The 20,779-nt window shown below is 42.5% G+C and overlaps 1 protein-coding gene across 3 annotated transcripts in view; it reads right to left on the minus strand.

Moving 5' to 3' along the window:
- Positions 1-81: 81 nt before the first annotated feature.
- Positions 82-20,779, minus strand: part of LOC309693376 (protein NLRC3-like) — a 183,038-nt gene continuing 162,340 nt past the window's right edge. For all 3 annotated transcript variants that reach the window (XM_082512504.1, XM_082512502.1, XM_082512503.1), the window contains 6 exons: positions 20,100-20,328; positions 18,128-19,934; positions 17,580-17,753; positions 15,687-15,860; positions 1,884-1,933; positions 82-1,708 (listed from right to left, as the gene is read on the minus strand). In XM_082512504.1, the coding sequence (XP_082368630.1) occupies positions 1,173-1,708; positions 1,884-1,933; positions 15,687-15,860; positions 17,580-17,753; positions 18,128-19,934; positions 20,100-20,328 (2,970 nt within the window). In that variant the 3' untranslated portion in view covers positions 82-1,172. The remainder of the gene's footprint in view (positions 1,709-1,883; positions 1,934-15,686; positions 15,861-17,579; positions 17,754-18,127; positions 19,935-20,099; positions 20,329-20,779) is intronic.

Raw genomic sequence — 20,779 nt, forward strand, 5'->3', positions numbered from 1 at the left:
AACATTTTCTTATGTTACAGTCTTATTCCAAGATGAATTAAATTCATTTTCATCTCTACACCCACGACAATGGCAAAGAAATGATTGAAAATGTTGCAATTTTATTACAAAAATAAAATATTGTAAAATTCTGCACATTTTATACTGTGCTTTACTACTGCCATATATGAGCTACTGTGTAGAGGTCTGGGGAAACACATACAAAAGTAACACACAAACAATAACTATAATACAGAAAAGGGCCATTAGATTAATAAATAATGTGGGGTACAGGGACCATACAAATGCACTCTTTGTCAAAATGCAAGCTATTAAATTCCAAGACTTGGTGAAGCTTAAAACAGCGCAAATAATGTATAAAGTAAGAAATAAACTGCTTCCCAACGAAATCTGTAAATTCTTCATAGAAAGAGAAGGTGGGTATAACTTAAGAGGGAAATGGAATTTAAAAATACAAAGTGCTAGAACAACTTTAAGAACTATGTCTATCTCAATTGCAGGAGTTAAATTATGGAACAGTCTAACAGAAGAAATAAAAGACAGTAAAAACATAAAACAGTTTAAAGTAAAATATAAAAACCTAAATTTTAAATAAGTATAAGAATGAAGAAAACGGGGTTAACCCAGGACGGTAATGATGCTGGTAATGGTGTTGTGGTTCTTTTTTGGTTTTTTTGCTTTGGTTTGTTTGTTTTTCCATAACTTGTGTATCTGCAAATATACACCTTCTGTATTTTTCATGTGAAAGAAACTATACTGTGGTGGGGCTTGCTAATTTCTTGTTTTTGATTTATGTATGTTTTGTTTTGCTTTGCTTTACTTTTGTTTCATATGTTGTTTGTTTAATTTAAGACTAAAAAAACAATAATTAAATGAATGAGAGGTAAAACTTGAGGGGGTAGGGACAAATAAGTAAATACTTCTGCCAACTCCTTTTCAAACAAATAATGGAATGATATTTTGTAATGATTGTGAAGGCACATGTTTGAAATGTTTGAAATAAAAATAAACTGAACTGAAATAAGAGTGTGAGTGAAATGCAGGCATCTTAAAATGTTTAATAAAGGAACTTTTGTTGTGAGAAATGTAAAAGCTGTTTTAGCAGCTCTTCTCTCTTTGTTTGGCTGGAGTCAGAGTATTTCTTTAACAGGAGGACATTATTTACACTCAACTCAGCGCAGACACACCGAGGAACCAGGACGGATATAAAAACCAGGAAAAAGAGTTTCAGTGAATGTGGTGTTGAAGGTGTGGAGGTGGATCAAAGTGTCAGAGGAGACTCTGTAAAAGGACAAAGTGCCAGCAGGAGAGTCCACATACACTGCTACTCTGTTAGAGACAGAGGAGGAGGAGGAGGAGATGGGGGTGGACGCGAATTCGGTATTGTGGCAGACACAAACAGGACCATCATTAGTGCAGTACAACCTCCAGGATTTATCATTTTGTCCAAACATACAGTCATTACTGCCTCCTTTCCTTTTGATGCTACTGTAACTCACTGATATATTAACGTCTCCTCTCCACTCGACCTCCCAATAACAGCGACCAGTCAGACCATTTTTACACAGCAGCTGTCTCCAGTGATCAAATCTGTCTGGATGATCTGGATATGACTGAACCTCCTCCACATGTGTCACCTTCCTGTTGTTGTCAGACAGTTGGAGGTTTGTGTTCACTGTGTTTGTGTCGATTGTGAGTTGACAGGAATCTGATGGAGAGAACAAACACAATCGACCTGCAGTTATTGATCCATCATCTGTTCATTGATTGACACTTTGATGATGACTCCTGACATCAGAGATGTAAATGAGCGATGTGACAGTTTGAAGGTGGTTGAATGTGTGCCGCTTTGTTTTCATGAATCACATTAAAAACACACTTACACTTCCTCAGACCTCCATGTCTCAACCATCGGTCTCCAGCAGGCTCCACCCTGAAAGGAGGAGGAGGGTCAGACCAGCACAGTCTCTTTCAGCATGCACACATAGACATTACACAAACTCATACACAAACTATTAGACACTGATAAAGGAACAGTCCAACATTTTCACAAATACACTTCAATCCATAAGTAGATCAAACTGCTGATGATTTGGACTAATCCTGGATCTGTCAGTACACACTGTATTGAATGAAATATGACTGATTCAAACTGTGACCTTCATTATTTTTATATTCCTCTTCTGTTTAGCTGGAAAGGACACCTCCCTGCCATTGCAAATATTTGTGAAAGTTGCTAAAATGCTAAAAGAAAAATGCAAAACTTAGCACTTTACGTTACACATAACATCGTTAAATGTCGCCCTTTCTATCTCTCTCGGGAATTCACTGCGGTCATTGCCTGCACTGTTTATATTCCGACTTATTCCGACACACTGCCTTATGTGAGCTACATGGGGCTCTCACACATCAACAAACACTTCACTAAGATGGCATTTGGAAAATCGGGTCATGCCGCCTGCTTACAAACAAAGGCTAAAGCAGCAACCACCAATCAGGAGGAAGGTCGCTCGCTGGACGGACCAATCAGTGACCGCGCTGCAGGACGGACTGGATGATGCAGACTGGGACATGTTTCGGCGTAGCTCTAATGACATCAACATGTTTACGGAAGCGGTTGGGGGATTTATCGGGAAACTAGCGGACAACACAGGAGAAAGATCTATAATCCGAACATTTCCCAACCAGAAGCCGTGAGTGGATAAAAACATCCGCAACGCTCTGAGATCACGCAGCGCTGCCTACAATGAAGGGCTCGTCTCTGGTAATATGGACCTATACAAGGCTGCAGTTTTATGCTCGCTTCGAAGCCGCAGCAATTAAAACAACAAACGGCTGCGCGCGCTCGGAGTGCACCAGTGAAGACAATGCATTCATCATCACAGAGCATGCCGGGAGGAACACCTTCAGGAGGGTGAACACCAGGAAGGCAGCAGGACCAGATGCAATCCCTGGCTGGGTCCTGAGAGCCTGCGTTGACCAGCTAGCACCGGTGTTCACGGAGATCTTCAACCTCTCCCTGGCCCAAGCTGTGGTTCCCACGTGCTTCAAACAGTCCATTATTGTTCCTGTTCCAAAGAAACAACAGCCCGCTTGCCACAATGACTACCGTCCAGTAGCACTGACTTCAATTGTGATGAAGTGTTTTGAAAGACTGATGAGAGATCACATCACTTCTTCACTTCCTGCCACCATCGACTCACTTCAGTTTGCTTACCGGACTAATCGTTCCACAGACGATGCCATATCTCACCTGCTCCACACATCCCTGAGTCACCTGGACACTGGCAGAGGGAATTATGTTAGGATGCTGTTCGTGGACTACAGTTCAGCATTCAACACAATAATTCCCTCTAAGCTTTTCACCAAGTTGACGGATCTAGGACTCAGCTCATCACTGTGTCAGTGGATCCTCAACTTCCTCACAGACAGACCCCAATCAGTGAGGGTGGGAAAACAAGTCTCCCCCTCCATCTCACTCAGCACTGGAGTGCCTCAGGGCTGTGTTTTAAGCCCCCTGCTGTACTCACTGTACACTTATGACTGTGTAGCCACATCAGACACCACCTCCATTGTCAAGTTTGCTGACGACACTGTTGTTGTGGGCCTGATCTCCGACAACATCGAGACGGCCTACCTGGAGGAGATTAGGAACCTGGAGACCTGGTGCCAGGAGAATAACCTCCTCCTAAACGTCAGTAAGACTAAGGAGCTGATTGTGGACTTCACTACTGTTACAGGAAAAATGTTTCTATGTTTCTTTACCTTCTTTTAAATGTGCAAGCATGCCCTCTAAACCTGTTGCCAATAATGGGCAGTATACACAAAAGTTCATTAATGACGAACAGTGGATAGAAAATAAATATCCAGGTGCAGGGAAAATCAGCGCAAGGAGATGGCGTAATCCTAAAAAGACGTCATGTCCTGGGTGGGAGGGTACGTGCAGCCCCGCAGCTTTAACACAGCTCAAAGATAGCTTATTAAAGGAAATAAGTGCAACCACAAATCTTAGAAAGAAAGGAAAACGCACAAATGAATTAACTTTCCTAGATGCATGGAAAAAAGAGCAACAGAGACGTGCTGAGAATAGAGAAAAGAGACAGAATAAAAAACAAAAGCAAAGCTGTGAGGTGCCTGAAGCAGCGGCTGCAGCCCCTCCCCCCTATGTTACTGCCTCTGCATCAACTCCCAAGCAAACAGACAAAGATGCAGCTGTGAATAACCCTTACGGTTCAGTGCAGGCAGATTTAGCTAAAATGTCATTAACACATGCACCTGAAGCAGATATAGGGGAAGATCATGTAGGCAGGGAAATATGGCCTGACCCCCCAAGCCCCCCAGGAGTATTCCCATTAATAAGTTCACCTAACCCCAGATATGGTCAGCCGATTGGACCTATGGGGCATCAAGACGCACACCCCACAATTCTTGTGTTTAGACCATGGTCACATGAGGATCGCAAAAATGTTCTTAAAGATGTCCCGCCCCTGCATGACGGTTTTGACATATGGAAGAGAGCAGTTGAAGCAATTAGGACTCAGTGGTATTTAAACGGTCATGAAATGTACCAGGTACTTCAAGATCTTTTAGGTTTGAAGTTTGGCTCAGTGAAAGGCTCTTTCACTGGGGGGGCAATTAATAATCCTTTAGATTCTTTAGTGGTCGGCAACGGACCACAACCCCTGCGTGCAGGTGACCCTGAATTAGAAGGCCAACTACATAATTTCTATGAACGTGTGAAACTACAGCTGGCCCCCAAGCCAAACTACAATAAAATAGGAGAGGTAAAACAGAAAGAAAATGAAACTGCATCAGACTTTTTAGACCGCCTGCGCCCAGTTTTTAGGCAGCATTCAGGTTTAGATTATGCCGATGGCGATGCAACGCCATTCCAGCAGCAATTAAAAAATGCGTTTCTAAATGGCCTGCTCCCACCAATCAGAGCACATGTAGAGAAACATTGGGTCACAATGAACACTGGCAACCTGCCAGATGCCCTGTTACATGCTGAACACGCCACAAAAGTGCACAAACAGAAAAATAAGGCTGACGTCTTCACCATAGATTCAGAGACAGGTTTCCTTGCATTTTCGGGAGGCTATCAGAGACAGAAAGGGAAGCAAGGTAATCGACAGCAAGGCCGCAGACACAGAAACAGAGACAGCAGATATGAAAGAGACAATGCCTGTTTCAACTGTGGAAAACGAGGTCACTTTGAACGAGAGTGCAGAAGTAAGCCACAGACACATAATAGTAGGAGGAACAATGACAGGCAAAACAGTGGCGAATCTATGGAGAACAGCGACATGTGACTAGAAAACACACAAGACATGAACATTGATGAGGGAGGGGAAGTTTTTAACATAGAACAATTGCTATTAGGGTCAGAATACAAACCAATGCTGCTAATTCACGTGAACGGGCAACCAATCCAAATGTTGTGTGACACCGGAGCATGTAAAACGGTCCTAAGGCAGCCGCCTAAAAACTTACAGTACTCAAGAGATGCATTACTTGTGAAGTCAGCCACAGGCCACACCACTGTACAACTACTAACTGCCCCGTTAGAATTAATGCATACCGAAAGTGGCCGCAGGTGCTTCATTAAATGCATATATGACCCGTCATGCCCAGTAAACCTACTAGGAAGAGACGCTTTGACAGAACTCAAGATAGGCGTGATACCGGAAGAGAATGGCATGATTGCTGAATGCATGCTAAATGACAACACACCAGAGCCAGATAGCATTAACACGGCACACAGCAGCAATGTGTGTCTCTCTCAAGGCTACGGTGTCCCACATTATTACTGGACCCTTGAGTTGCCCGAGCTCACAAAACTACACAATGTGGCCCGCAAATATACACCCCCCACATCCTATTTCCAGAAACCCACTGACTATCACAACACGTTGAGATTTAAACAAACTCCAGGCCCAGACCCACTTTACGATCAGCAAGTGTGGAAGTTAGGACAACAGAGTTTGACTTTACAACACCTGTATGTCACAAAGTCGGGAAATGCAGTGTGCTCAGTAATCCAATCAGCAGCCGTGAAGGCTTTGAACCGCATGCCTAAGCCACACGTGTCTGTAGCGCATGACTATCATTCAGACTGGAAAGATTTAGGAAATGTGTTAGCCAGGGTTGAAGCAGACACTTATGAAAAAACGGAAGACACTCATGAAGGCTGGCTGCAAGGCCGCCGGACAGGGTGTTTCCGATACACACTGGGTTGGTTGGTCACAGTCAGGCCCGCTGTACACCTAGCCGATGCCGCTGAATCACATGCACAATTAACTGAATGACATCAGGCAGCACTAGCTCAACTGCCTAAAACTCTCTGGTCTACAGGCCCTGCTGATGTAGGCCTTATAAAAAATGCAGATGAAGTAAGAGTAAAACCTCTCTCAAAACACAGACCACTGATATCTCAGTACCCACTCACTACTGAGGCTAGACATGGCATTCGCCCAGTGATAGCAGACATGGAAAAGGCAGGAATTTTAATAAAAACAAAGACAGCCACCTGTAACACTCCTATCTTTCCTGTTAAAAAAGCTATCACGGGTGCATACCGTCTAGTACATGACCTGAGAGCTATAAACGAAGTGACTGAACAAATCCCACCTGTGGTTGCTAATCCACACACTATTTTAAATCAGGTCACACCGAACGAACAGTGGTTCTCAGTAATCGACCTTTCAAACGCTTTTTTCTCAGTTCCACTACATCCAGACTCACAGCCATTGTTTGGCTTCACCTTTGAGGGTCAGAGGTACACATACACTCGTTTGCCCCAGGGTTTCCAGAATAGCCCAACCCTCTATGCAGAAGCACTGAAGAAGTCAATGTCTAGCTGTAAGCTCCCACAGCTAGGTCAATACTTGCTGTATGTAGATGACATTTTAATAACCGGTCACACACAGCAGGCGTGCAAAGACAACACACTTGCTGTGCTACAGCATTTGGCTGAACAGGGCCACAAAGTCTCAAAACACAAACTGCAGCTGTGGAGTGATAACGTTACATATCTCGGACACACACTCACAGGCCAGGGCAAAACACTGCTGGGAACCAGAAAGCTGGCAGTGCAAAACACACCCAAACCTAAAACAAAACAACAGATGATGAGTTTTTTAGGTTTGTGTAATTTCTGTAGAGCTTGGATTCCAGAGTATGCACTAACAGTTCAGCCACTCCAAGACATGATTTATGGCAAAAACCTTGCTTTGCGTGACACAATAACGTGGACGGTAGAGGCAGACACAGCATTTACTAACCTAAAGGTGGCTTTACAAACAAATGTAGTCCTGGCCCTGCCTGATTATGACAAGCCTTTCGTGCTGCATGTTGATGGGGGGGCCGGCTACATGAAGGCAGTTCTGACACAGGCTTTTGGTGACAAACAGCGCCCTTTGGCATTCTACTCGTGTAAATTAGACGCTGTAGTTTCGGGCCTGCCGACTTGCGTCCAAAGCTGTGCAGCGGCCACAGAGGCAGTAAAGAAGTCAGCAGACATTGTCTTAGGCCACAAACTAGTTGTCAAGGTCCCGCATGCTGTCACATCTATACTGCTGCAAGCCAATCTCTCTTACCTGACTCATGCCAGACAGCTATCGTATGTAGGCATTTTACTATCACAGTCTCACATCACACTGGAAAAATGTGGCACACTGAATCCAGGGACTCTAGTGAGCACACCAGCTGATGGAGATGTGCACAACTGCCATGCAGAATTAGACAAAGACACCAAACCCCGCCCTGACATCCATGCTGAGCCACAAGCTGGTTTTACTGATGTCTTTGTGGACGGATCGGCCTCTAAAGACAACACAGGCCGTAATTGTGTAGGTTACGCAGTAACCACAGACAGTAGAATAATAGAAGCAAAACCACTTTCTTCTTCATATTCTGCACAGAGCGCTGAGCTGATAGCTGTTATTCGTGCATGTGAAATCCACAAAGATAAACCAATAAACATTTATACAGACAGCCAGTATGTTTTCTCTGCTGTGCATCATTTCGCAAAGCTCTGGCAAAACAGAGGAATGATTACATCAACCGGTAAACCAGTCCAGCATGCAAGCCTCTTACAACACCTGCTGACTGTAATACATTTACCACAACAACTCGCATTGTGTAAATGTGCAGCACACAAAACTGATGGCTCTTTTATTACTACAGGCAACAATTTTGCTGACAGAGCCGCAAAACAGGCGGCACAAAAAACACACATGACATTGATGGCAGTAAACACACATCAGATTCCACTGGATGTGTTGCAAAGTGAACAAAAAGCAGCAAGCACAGCAGAGCAGGCAAAATGGCTAAAACACGGTACAGTTCTGACAAACGATTTAATGATGTGTTATGGCAAGCCAGTGTTGCCAAAATCGCTCCACAAAATGGCGGCATTAGTGACTCATGGCTGTACGCATTTGTCATCGGGGGGAATGACCTGTATTGTCAACACTCATTTCTACACTGTAAATTTTGAAACTTCAGCAAAACAATTTGTCAGAACGTGCATGACGTGTCAAAAATATAATGCTCAAGGTAACCTGCGACCAAGAAGAGGCCGTTTTCCAACTCCGCCTCATCCTTTTCACACAATTCATATGGATTTTATTGAACTAAGCGAATGTCAAGGGTCAAAATACGCCCTAGTGGTTATAGACGTGTTCTCAAAGTGGCCGGAAATCTATCCAGTGAAAAAGGCAGATGCAATTTCAGTAGCAAAGTGCCTGTGCAATCACTTCATACCCACATATGGCATCCCAGCTTTGATACGGTCAGACAACGGCACTCATTTTGTAAATGATGTCATCACTAAGGTCTCTGAAGCACTCGGTTTCAGCATAAAACACCACTGTGCTTATCACCCTCAGAGTGCAGGCCTTGTAGAGAGAACTAACGGCACTATAAAACAAAGGCTCAGGAAATGCATGGCAGAAACAGGAAGGCCGTGGCCTGAATGTTTGGGTTTAGTGAAAATGTGGATGCGCTTAACACAAGGCTCCCATAAACTAACTCCATTTGAAATCATTCATGGCAGGCCGTTTCCACTGCCTATTACCAGTCAACCAATAGACAAAGCAATCAGAGAAAACACATTAGCAGAGTGGATGTCTAAGCTGTTAGAAAACAAAGAGATCGTTGTACATAATCAACAACCTGATGATGTTTCTCCAGTGTCTTGCAGACTAAAGCCCGGTGATTGGGTTCTGATCAAGGTGCTCCAAAGGAAAAACTGGAGCACACCCAGGTGGGAGGGGCCATACCAAGTCCTCCTCACTACACCGACCGCTTGCAAAATTGCGGAACGACCATCCTGGGTCCATCAGAGTCACTGCAGGCGAGTCAGTGAAGCCATCTAAACACAGCTGACGGCAGGCTTGCCTACTTGTTGTGATCTCGCCCGGTGGAGGGGTCAGCTTTCCTGGCCGGGGGGTCTACTCGCGACAGGAGGGCGTGTTCCGTCGTCATGAGGTGGTGGCTCTTATCAACTGCAGCGGCCCTGACCATGGCCGGGCTCCTCACCTTTGCTTCCGTGAGGGACAACAAGTCACGCTACATGGAGAAAAGGCAGACACTGTATGACAAAGGAAAGTACACCAAGTTTCCCCATGGATACGCCACCAACTTCTGGTGGCAGTTTATGAACACTACAGCTCACTTGAATAACAAAACTGACTGCTATGCATGTACCCATATGCCCCTATCCTCGCAGACGTCTGGCCTGTGGCCGTACAGCATACCTGAAGATCGCAGTTGGTGTCTGTTGGGCCTGGCAACACATCCAGGCTACGGTACTCTTTGGTCCAAAGCCAACTACAGCATCCCAGCAAAAGCGACCTGGAGGTCATCATCACTCACAAATGTGAACTGTTCCGGACAGACCTACCTACTGACCTGGCCCCAAGTCTCAGACCCACTGCCTGATGTAATTCTACTGAACAAACTGAACGCATCACAACTGCCAGTATGTGTGATGAACAATGGCTCGCGGGCAGTGGGGGAGCTGCCTACTCACCTATGTAAGTCCATATACACTTTCTGCCCACCAAGGAACGAGAGGAAGTGTATGGCCTGTTCAATCAACGCCACCTGTGCCAGTGACACGACGCTGATGGGCCTAAACTGTCGCTCCGACTACAGCTACCGAATGCCACTAAAAACAAAGACTCAGTACCAGACAGGATGTGCACGGACGGCACCCAGCAGCAGAGGAACCAGAGTTTTGGCTGACTGGTACTTCCTATGTGGCAACAAGGCTTATCTGTCACTCCCTGAAGGTTGGGGAGGTCTGTGCGCCCTGGTGGAATTATCAGATCACGTTTTCTTCATGCAAAGTGTTGCACATCACCCAAGCAGCCGGCAGAGACGTGAAGTGGACATCGCCTCCCCCAATTCTTTCGGCATTACCGTGGACACTGGAGTGCCGGGAGAGTTTCGCATCTGGGGAGGAGTGAAATTCTTACAGAGCTTGATCCCCGGCATTGGAGTTGCCGAGGTGCGGGATCACGTGGAGATCAACCGATATGCTCTGCTACGACACATCAACTTGACTAAGACCCTGGGAACTGCCTTAGCAGGGGAACAGCAGGCCATCAGAACGATGGTGCTGCAGAACAGACTGACACTAGACCTGCTAACAGCATCACAAGGAGGAGTTTGCAAGCTGATCGGGGAAACATGTTGCACTTTTATCCCTGATGGATACGAAACTGGAGGAGACATTTATGAAGCTTTGCAGAATTTGACCGCTCTGCAAAAATATGTCACTGAACACACACCTGGAGCAGCTACAGCACAAGGCTGGTTTGACTGGCTGTTCAGCGGTTCATGGCTGGCTGCTGTAGCAAAGCCATTTTTTCTTCTAGGTCTCATCATGATAGCACTGCTCATATTAGTGTTGTGTGTGTTGCCATGCCTAAGAGTAATGATTTCAAAGATGATAACAACTACAATGACTGCTTATGTTGCCGTGCCTCAAGAAGAACAACATCCCGTTGCAATTCTGTTAGAGGAGAACTTGTACTAGCTGCTAATAAATGACGTGGTGATTAAAAATGACTTGTCAAGTGATCATGCACTGACTAAAACATTAGTAGGTTATGCAAGTTTTCATGCTTTTATTTTTTTTGAAGTCTTGACTTTTAAACATAAAGTTTTTCATTTTGAATATAAAGTTTTCATGCTTTTATTTTATTTTTTTGTAGTCTTCAGTTTTAAACATAAAGTTTCCATTTTAAATATGAAGTTTTCATTAGTTTACACATAAAGTTTTCAATTTAAGGTTTGCATCATTTTAAGTATAAGGTTTTCATCCTTGTATTTTTTGAAGTTTCCATTTTATAATATAAGGTTTTCATCCTTGTATTTTTTAAAGTTTTCATTTTACTTTTCATTCTTTTATTTTTTGTAAGTTTTCGTTTTAAAATATAAGGTTTTTATCCTTTATTTTTTTGTAGGTTTAGTTTTATTATTTTCTCCACTTGTTATTTCATTTCCTATGTTTTTCTTTTTATTATTTTCTTTTGTTTTATTCTTTAGACCAAATGACTGCCATTTCTGCTATGCTGACATTTTGAAAAATTAAAAAATTGTTTAAGATACTTAATAAATAACCTTCACAGACAATTGTTGTATACATTTAAAATAAGTTAAACAGGAGGGAATGTTACAGGAAAAATGTTTCTATGTTTCTTTACCTTCTTTTAAATGTGCAAGCATGCCCTTTTGTCTATGGTTAGATTAGTTTAGAATTATCTTTTTAGACTTTCTCAGCAAAGACATACTGTTTTGGGACATATTGTTTTAGATTGTTTTATCTCTCACAGCCTTCTCCCAGCTCTCTGCTGACGAGACTAGCGCCACATATGGAGTTGTTTATTTTATTTGTTTTGTATTTTCTTATCCTGTTCTCACTGTCTTTCCTATAAAAATTACCAAGCCACTGTGCATGGGGTGAGTTGTCCTTAGCAGCTCACCCGTGTACACGTTTGATAAAGAAAGTAACTTTGTCTCATTGTGTCTTTATTTCTCCTGGGTCTTTTACAGAGTTTTCCCCCAACAACTACAAAGCAGGCGAGGAATTACAAGCCCCTCACCATCAGCGCCACGCCAGTGGAGAGAGTGGACAGTTTCCGATACCTGGGTGTCCAGATCACTCAGAACCTGTCAAGGTCCTGTCACATCAACACCCTGGTTAAGAGAGCCCGTCAGCGTCTCTTCTTCCTCAGAAGACTTAGAGACTTCCATCTGCCACTGAGGGTGCTCAACTTTTACTCCTGCACTATCAAGAGCGTCCTGACGGGAAACATCTGTACCTGGTTTGGGAACAGCACCAAGCAGGACAGACGAGATGTGCAAAGAGTGGTGCGCTCGGCCGAACACATCATTCAATCAGAGCTCCCTGACCTGCTGTCCATCTACACCAAGCGGTGCAAGACCAAAGCTAGGAAGATTATGATGGACCTCTCCCATCCCAACAATGGACTCTTCTCACTGTTGAGGTCTGGGAAGCGCTTCCGCTCCCTTAAGGCCAAAATAGAGAGAATGAGGAGGAGCTTCTTTCCCCAGGCTATTCGGGCCCTGAACCAGGTGTAGGACTGGACTCTCCCACACACATCACATCACTATAGGACTGGACTCTCACACACATCAGATAACCACACTCACTCTGGTTTTTCTTCATGCACACTTCCTATAATTTATAATCTCTTACTGCAATTTGCACATTTTTACTGTAAATCTGTAAAAAGTTAAATCTGTAAATTTTTTTAATAACCTGTAAATTGTAAATGCTGTAAAACCACTGTCATTTAACCCTTTAAGACCTACCATAGAACCAAGTCCGCCAGAGCTTATATTATATTTTTACATGCTGTAGTGCCATTTTTGGGAGCATTTCAAGTTGCTATACATCAATACAACCATTATAACCCAAATTTTAATAGTATGTATGCATTAAGTGCATACTAACTACTTAAATTGCAAAAAAGTGCAATAAACTACAAAAAAAATTTAAAAATCGTTTTTGTTTTTTTAACATATATTTCTAGTTAGAGAAATTTAAGAGGCTTATCCCTCAAAACTGTAAATACAGAAAAGTTGCACAAAGTAGTTTCCCACCACAAGAAATTTATTTTGAGTGCTTTCATAGTTTTATTTTTGAAATACACCAATTTTACATACTGCAGAAAAAAATGAAAATAAATATTGTAATGCAAATTTGCAAAAAAAACGGCATATGCATCAAAATAAACTATTTCCAGCAGTGCAATATGAGTTCTAAGCATCCCAGAAATGATACAGAAAGTCATAAAGTCACAGATAACTTTTAAAAACACCAGTATAGGCTCATGAGGCCCTGAAGTTAAAAAACCCTACATTTCCGTGAAAATGACCGTCACTTCCGGTTTCGGGCAGGTAATGGCGGACATGCGATAGTTCACGCTGACGTCTAGTCCAACGTAGGAAGTGTTACGAACAGCTGATCGGATCGGCAAAGCCTGTTTCTGGAATATTATGTTTTTGTTACTGCAAGCGCTTTTTATGCAATTTTTGCAAAGCTATATGTGGAAGGAAACTGTGAACTAGGGCAAGCTGATGGCATAAGATGTAAGTACAACTCCTCCGCTTTCATATTCAAAAAAAATTATTGCGCTAGCTCACGTGGTTGAAGTGCTACCAGGATTTAAAAATAGTTACGCAAAACAGAGCGTGCCCGCTCTGACCGGTTTTAAAGGGCTGGGGTCCCGGGTATAATTGGCTGTTTTTGACTACTTTTGATTTTACCTCTATATTTCACCTTTAAAATAGGTTTTTCTTGCCTTGTTTGGTATCATTATTTTCAGCACAACCTCAAATATCTGAAATTCGAGTCATTTTTTCATTTTGGTATACTATATTAGCACAGTTGATCTAAATTCAGACAAAAAATTCAAAACCCGAGTAGAAAAAAGTTCTATTTCTTACTGTAAAACCCATAAACATGTTTAACGAATCATTTTCCTAACTTGAAATGCAAATAGAAATTGTACATTTCTAAAAATTATGCACAAGTTTTGCAAACAACAAAGTTATATGGTACTATTTACCTAAAAATGCAGCCAAGGCCTCAGGCGTTTTTTTTATATAACCATTTAAATCTATTTACAGAACAAGCAGGTGTTCTGCATCAAATAAGAAGGCACACAAATCATTTGTGCCAGTCCAAAAAATGTAGTTTGTGTTCAGTATAAGACAGAGGAGAACAGCACAGGCCTAAACCCTGCAGGTCTGACAGCAGGAGGTGCATGAGTCCAGTTTTCCATGTGGGAACAGCGTTTACACGCCTTTGACGGCTTTATTTGGAGAAAATGTGAAATTCTAAGCAGTCTAACTGACACAATACAAAACAATAACTACACAACACACTAACTACAGCCTCCAAACATGCTAAACGTCACTAATGTCTCACATATGAAAACTCGCTCTCACTCTGTCTTTCGCTCGCCCACTTTCCGTCGTGGGTGTCACTCCTAAAAACTTCCCCATCTCCCTAAACAACCAAATGTCACATGTTGCCATATCATTTTTTTTGATTGGCTGACATGGTAAACTCTAACACCAATAGGGAAGGGGTGTATTTTCTTTTTCTTTTTTCACTCGCAAGTGCAGTGTTTGCTAGCACTGTCTGTAGAAAACGCAGTTTTTACCGTTCTTCCCGCTGTAAACACCACTGTTTTGTTCAGAAAACAACATCGCGTGTATTTTTTAATCATAACTCTGGTTTTAGGTGGCCCATTGACATAATTCAAAAACTGGTATATAGTTTGAAGTCTGCACTTTCGACCCAAGTTGAAATGGAGACTCTGACTTACTGTAGCTGTGTCGTCTTAAATTGGTCATGTGAGTTTGACACGCCGGCGCATCCGGCGACACCAGAGGGTTAAAATGCACAGTAGAAAAGCACTGAGCAGCACATTTTCACCACACATGAGTGGAAAGAGAAAGGCATGGGGGTCTCCACACCCCTGTTCTCTTTTCGCCTTTGGGGCCGGGGCACCGGCAGGAGGTTGGGCCATCTAGTTGGGGTCTGGGATGCTGGGCCTCCCTGCTGCTGTAGGACCGGGGATGGTCTGATTGTCCCCACCCCAGGGTAAAGGGTAATATCTCCTGGGTCTTGGGGCAGATTGCCCCTCTGGGGGTGATGGTACCTGGAGCTGGGGTATAGCTGACTGGGGTCAGCTGGTGGGTAACAGGCATCTCCGAAAACGTTAGAGTACTTTTGCATATATGTGATGTGTTGATAAATCGAGCAGATATTTGAAGTTTACACAGCAACATTCTCGCCTGAAAATATCTTAAAAGTTTAGGTCTGCAGATGTCTGTGAGCACACAAAGCAGAGATCTGAGCAAGAGCAAATGCCAACAACTCAGCAAGGGGGGCTGTTATTGTGTGTGTATATGGATAATCGCAAACACTGAAATACATTTCTTGCACGCAGAAATGAATTTTGTCCCCTCAATTCAATTCAGTTCAATTCAATTCAATTTTATTTACGTAGCGCCAAATCACAACAACAGTCGCCTCAAGGCCAATTAAACTTTTGTTCACTCAAAATAATTTTCTCCTCAACATAGAAAGGAAATATTTCCAGCTCTTCCTCCTCTATCAGACATTCTCTCCATACCTGAGAGAAGCCAGTCTCCAGCGTGGATCCTTCTGTCCAGCCAACAGCAACCTCATTCCTGAGTGACCTGGATGATTGTAGCTCAGGTCCAGCTCTCTCAGATGGGAGGGGTTGGAGCTCAGAGCTGAGGCCATATAAGTACAGCCTTCCTCTGTGATCAGACAGCCTGACAGACTGCAGGCACAAAAAAACGGAAATAAATCCAGCTGTGAATGCTGCTGGTAGCAGGCACATGGGGGGAGGGGGGCTAGTACATACTGCTAATGGCATATTAAAAATTAAATTTGCAGGTAATTAAAGAGAAAAGCACATGTAGATTAATTTAATGTAATTAATTTTTAATTTGCAACTAGAAAAGTTACATTTCCTGCAAAAATACAGTGTGAATGCTGTGTAGTGGAAATCGTCTTCCAAAAACAGCTGAAGAAGTATCTGCTGAAAGGAGGTATAGAAGCTAAACTGAGAGCGAGAAAGTTTGCAGTTCACACAATTGGCATTTTACATAGATGCTCCGTATCTCATTGTACAACTGTATAGTGACAGTAAACCCATTCTATTCCATTCTATTTATTAATTTATTTTGTTTGTTTAGTTTTCCAAAGTTATTTTTTGTATTATTTATTTATTTATTTATTTTAATTTAAGAAAGTCAAAAAGGATGGATGCGGAAATGTTTAAAATTCTCATCATGTATTCTGCCTAAAACAAACAATTTCATCAGGGAATAAGGGTTAACATGAATAAATCAAACTCCAATATATATATACATATTCTGTAAATAGCTACAGAATACAGAAAATGAACCAAACTGGAAAGTTTTGTTGATGGAATTAAATAGTTTTGAAATATTGGAGAAGATAAAAGTATAATTTGGGGAAACTATGCTAGGGACTTCCTTTTAGCCTTTGCTGTAATGTCATAGTGTACCTTCCTTTCATTTTTCTAGGTTTATTGCATGACTTTTGAGTCACTGGTGATGTCCCATGTTTAACTTTTAGACTTGGACTTCCCGTTAAATAAAAGGTCCATTTGCTTCCGCTTATCCTTTTCAGGGTCACTGCCATAGGGCAGGGTACACCCTTGACAGGTCTATCTCAGGGCTTACACATAGAGACAAACAACCATTTGCACTCAAAATTCACACCTGTGGCCCATTTAGAATGACCAATTAACCCCACTAACTGCATGTCTTTGGACTGTGGGATGAAGCCCGTAGTACCCGGAAAGAACAATGGAAGCACAGGCAGAACATTCAAACTCCACACAGAAAGGACCCGGTGAGGTGGTGGAATTGATCTCAGGACCCGCTAACCACTGTGCCCATGCTGCTGTAAATAAAAGGTTTTAAGTACATTCACTGTAATTCTGTATGAAACACTTTTTACCAATGAAAAGAAACTGATATGTTATGAATCCAAAATACCTGAAATGTCTCAAAAGACCATTGCTTAAAAAGCATGTTATACACACAGGTTAATGCTCAATTATTATTTTAACAATGATATGAAAATGAACAAATACAAAAAATAATTCAGAGACTAATACACCTGAATATGAATAAAATGTCAATCTAGAATTAAACAATATTTTCTTTCAGCAATAGTATAATCCAGATTATAAATATTTTATTACCAACCCCCTTATATTCCCACGTATTAGATATTTTGTCCTCTGCATTTAACCCATTCACTCATTGATGCAATGGGCAGCTACTAATCCAGCACCTGGGGAGCAGTGTGTAGACACGGTACCTTGCTCGAGGGTACCTCAGGGTAGCTGTTTGGTGGATTTGAACCCCCCACCTTCTAATCATGGGGCGGCCACTCAAACTACTAAGCTATACGTGTCATAGATAATACATTCATAAATGAATAACAAAAAAATAAACCTCACCTGATAGTTTCCAGGGTACAGTTTGGACTCTTCAATCCATCAGACAACAGCTTTATTCCCGAGTCTTTCAGGTCATTGTTACTCAGGTCCAGTTCGCTGAGACTCGAAGACTGGCAGCTGAGAACTGAGCACAGAGCTTCACAGCTTCTCTCTGAGAGGTTACAACTAGACAGTCTGAAAATCAGTAATATTTGTGATCAAATTAAATGACTTATTTTCAACTTACCACAAACAAAAAACAAACAATTCCATGTCCACTTCATAAATAAGCATACAACTTGTAATTCATTATCACAATTAATTCTCGCATATTGTACCCTGATGCATTCATCCTTTGTTGGAAACAAACTGCTTTAGCTTCTTCCAAGAATTTTTATTATTGTCTTTATATTTATATTAGTTTTTGGAGAGTAAAAGAAAAGCTCTGTGTCGACTTTGATAATGGTTACATCCACAAACTTTTTAGAGATGCTAAGACTTCCTGCTGCTATAAACTGTATATTGCAGAAATATTTCATCAACAAAAATGTGCATAGATGTTTACTTACAGAGCTTTGTTGGAGGCTTTGACCACTGGCAGCAGCCTCAAAAGAGCCTTCTCTGAAGCGGAGTATTTCTTCAGGTCAAACACATCCAGATCTTTTTGTGATGACAGTAAGATGAAGACCAGAGCTGACCACTGAGCAGGAGACAGTTTATCTGTGGAGAGACTTCCTGAACTCAGGGACTGTTGGATCTCCTCCACTAGAGAACAATCATTCAGTTCATTCAGACAGTGGAACAGATTGATGCTTTTCTCTGCAGACAGATTCTCACTGAGCTTCTCCTTGATGTACTGGACTGTTTCCTGATTGGCCTGGGAGCTACTTCCTGTCTGGGTCAGCAGGCCTTGTAGGAGAATCTGATTGGTCTGCAGTGAAAGACCCAGGAGGAAGCGGAGGAACAAGTCCAGGTGTCCATTTGGACTCTGTAAGGCCTTGTTCACAGCACTCTGGTAGAAGTGTTTCCCTGCAGATTCTCTTATTTCAGACTTCTGGGATGTTGTTTGTTCTTCTTCCAGCAGATTGAGTCCAGAGTTGATGAAGGTCAGATGGACATGAAGAGAAGCCAGAAACTCCTGAACACTCAGATGGATGAAGCAGTACACCTTGTCTTGGTACAGTACTCTCTCCTCTTTAAAGATCTGTGTGAACACTCCTGAGTACACTGAGGCTGCTCTGATATCGATGCCATACTCTGTCAGGTCTGATTCATAGAAGATCAGGTTTCCTTTCTGCAGATGATCAAAAGCCAGTTTTCCCAAGGACTCAATCATCTTCCTGCTCTCTGGACTCCAGTGTGGATCTGTCTCAGCTCCTCCATCATACTTGACCTTCTTCACTTTGGCCTGAACCACCAAGAAGTGGATGTACATCTCAGTCAGGGTCTTGGGCAGCTGTCCTTCCTCTCTGGTTTTCAGCACATCCTCCAGAACTGTAGCAGTGATCCAGCAGAAGACTGGGATGTGGCACATGATGTGGAGGCTTCGTGATGTCTTGATGTGGGAGATGATGGTGCTGATCTGCTTCTTATCTCTAAATCTCTTCCTGAAGTACTCCTCCTTCTGTGGGTCAGTGAACCCTCTGACTTCTGTCACCATGCTGACACAGTCAATAGGAATCTGATTGGCTGCTGCAGGTCGTGTGGTTATCCAAAGACGAGCAGAGGGAAGCAGGTTCCCCCTGATGAGGTTTATCAGCAGCACATCCACTGAGCTGGACTTTCTAGGGTCAGTTAGGATTGTAGTTTTGTGGAAGTCAAGAGGAAGTCGGCACTCATCCAGACCATCAAAGATGAACAGAACCTGGAAGTCTTCAAAGCTGCAGATTCCTGCTTCTTTGGTTTCAGTAAAGAAATGATGAACAAGTTCCACCAAGCTGAACTTTACCTCTTTCACCACATTCAGCTCTCTGAAAGTGAATGGAAATATGAACTGGATGTCCTGGTTGGCTTTGTCTTCAGCCCAGTCGAGGGTGTATTTCCGTGTTAAGACTGTTTTCCCAATGCCAGCCATTCCCTTTGTCACCACTGTTCTGACTGGTTCATCTCTTCCAGGTGAGGCTTTAAAGATGTCTTCTTGTGTGATTATTGCTTCTAGACTGTCTGTTTTAATGGATGCTGTTTCAATCTGTCTGACCTCATGTTCATCATTGACCTTTGCTGTCCCTCCCTCTGTGATGTAGAGCTCTGTGTAGATCTGATTCAGGAGGGTTGGGTTTCCTGCTTTAGCGATCCCCTCAAACACACACTGGAACTTCTTCTTCAGTGCAGATTTAAATTCATGCTGTTGCCACCGTAAGTTCCTAGTGAAGGTTCCTGAGTGACCCAGTACACACACACACACACACACACACACACACACACACACACACACACAATGAAGGAGTTATGAAGTGCGCATATTTAAAATCTATTTTTGTCTATTTCTTCAGACATTGTTGAACTTTTTAGCAACGTAAATATTTAGAGAGTAATTCTCACTTCTCAGCAAACGCTCAGCAACCGTATTCTGCTTCATTCTCTTCAGGAAGTCCACTGTAATGGTGACAAATGCTTCTCTGCTGCTCTTCCTCTGTTCTTCATCCACACTCTGTAATACATCCTCATAATCACATTGACTCTTAAAACATTGTAGGTCATCTGGACTCAAGTCTGTCTGGATCTTCTTCAGCTCGTTCTTCACAAAAGTGATGATTTTGTCCTCCAGTATCTGGAACAGAATATTTTATGAATGACCCAAACACTTTTCTTACACAGGAGAGAAAAGAAGAATATACAATGAGGTATTTTTCTGGGAATCAGTTTAAATACACTATCCCTCAGTGAAATTCAAACCTTGGCTCTCTAAAAGAAGGGGGAAAAATAAAATCCACATTTTTTCAGAATATTTTCCACATATCTATCTCTTTCTATTACTCTTAAAATCTAAATGTTGTCACTAAAGGTTATTACTCATGTTGTTCATAGGAACAGACTATTCTGTTCCCAAAGTGGGGGCATGCCCCCTTGAGGGGGGGGGGGGGGGGGGGGGGGGGTGCAGAGACATTGCAGGGTGGGCGCGGTATGACAAATAAAAAATAAAAAGAATGCTTGGATACTGGTACCATAATGGACAGCTTTTTTTTTTGATGGGGCTTCCACACAAATGCAAAGCAGAGGTT

Source organism: Aulonocara stuartgranti, assembly GCF_965226115.1.
Source record: "Aulonocara stuartgranti genome assembly, chromosome: 3".
In the NCBI taxonomy this organism is placed as follows: domain Eukaryota; kingdom Metazoa; phylum Chordata; class Actinopteri; order Cichliformes; family Cichlidae; genus Aulonocara; species Aulonocara stuartgranti.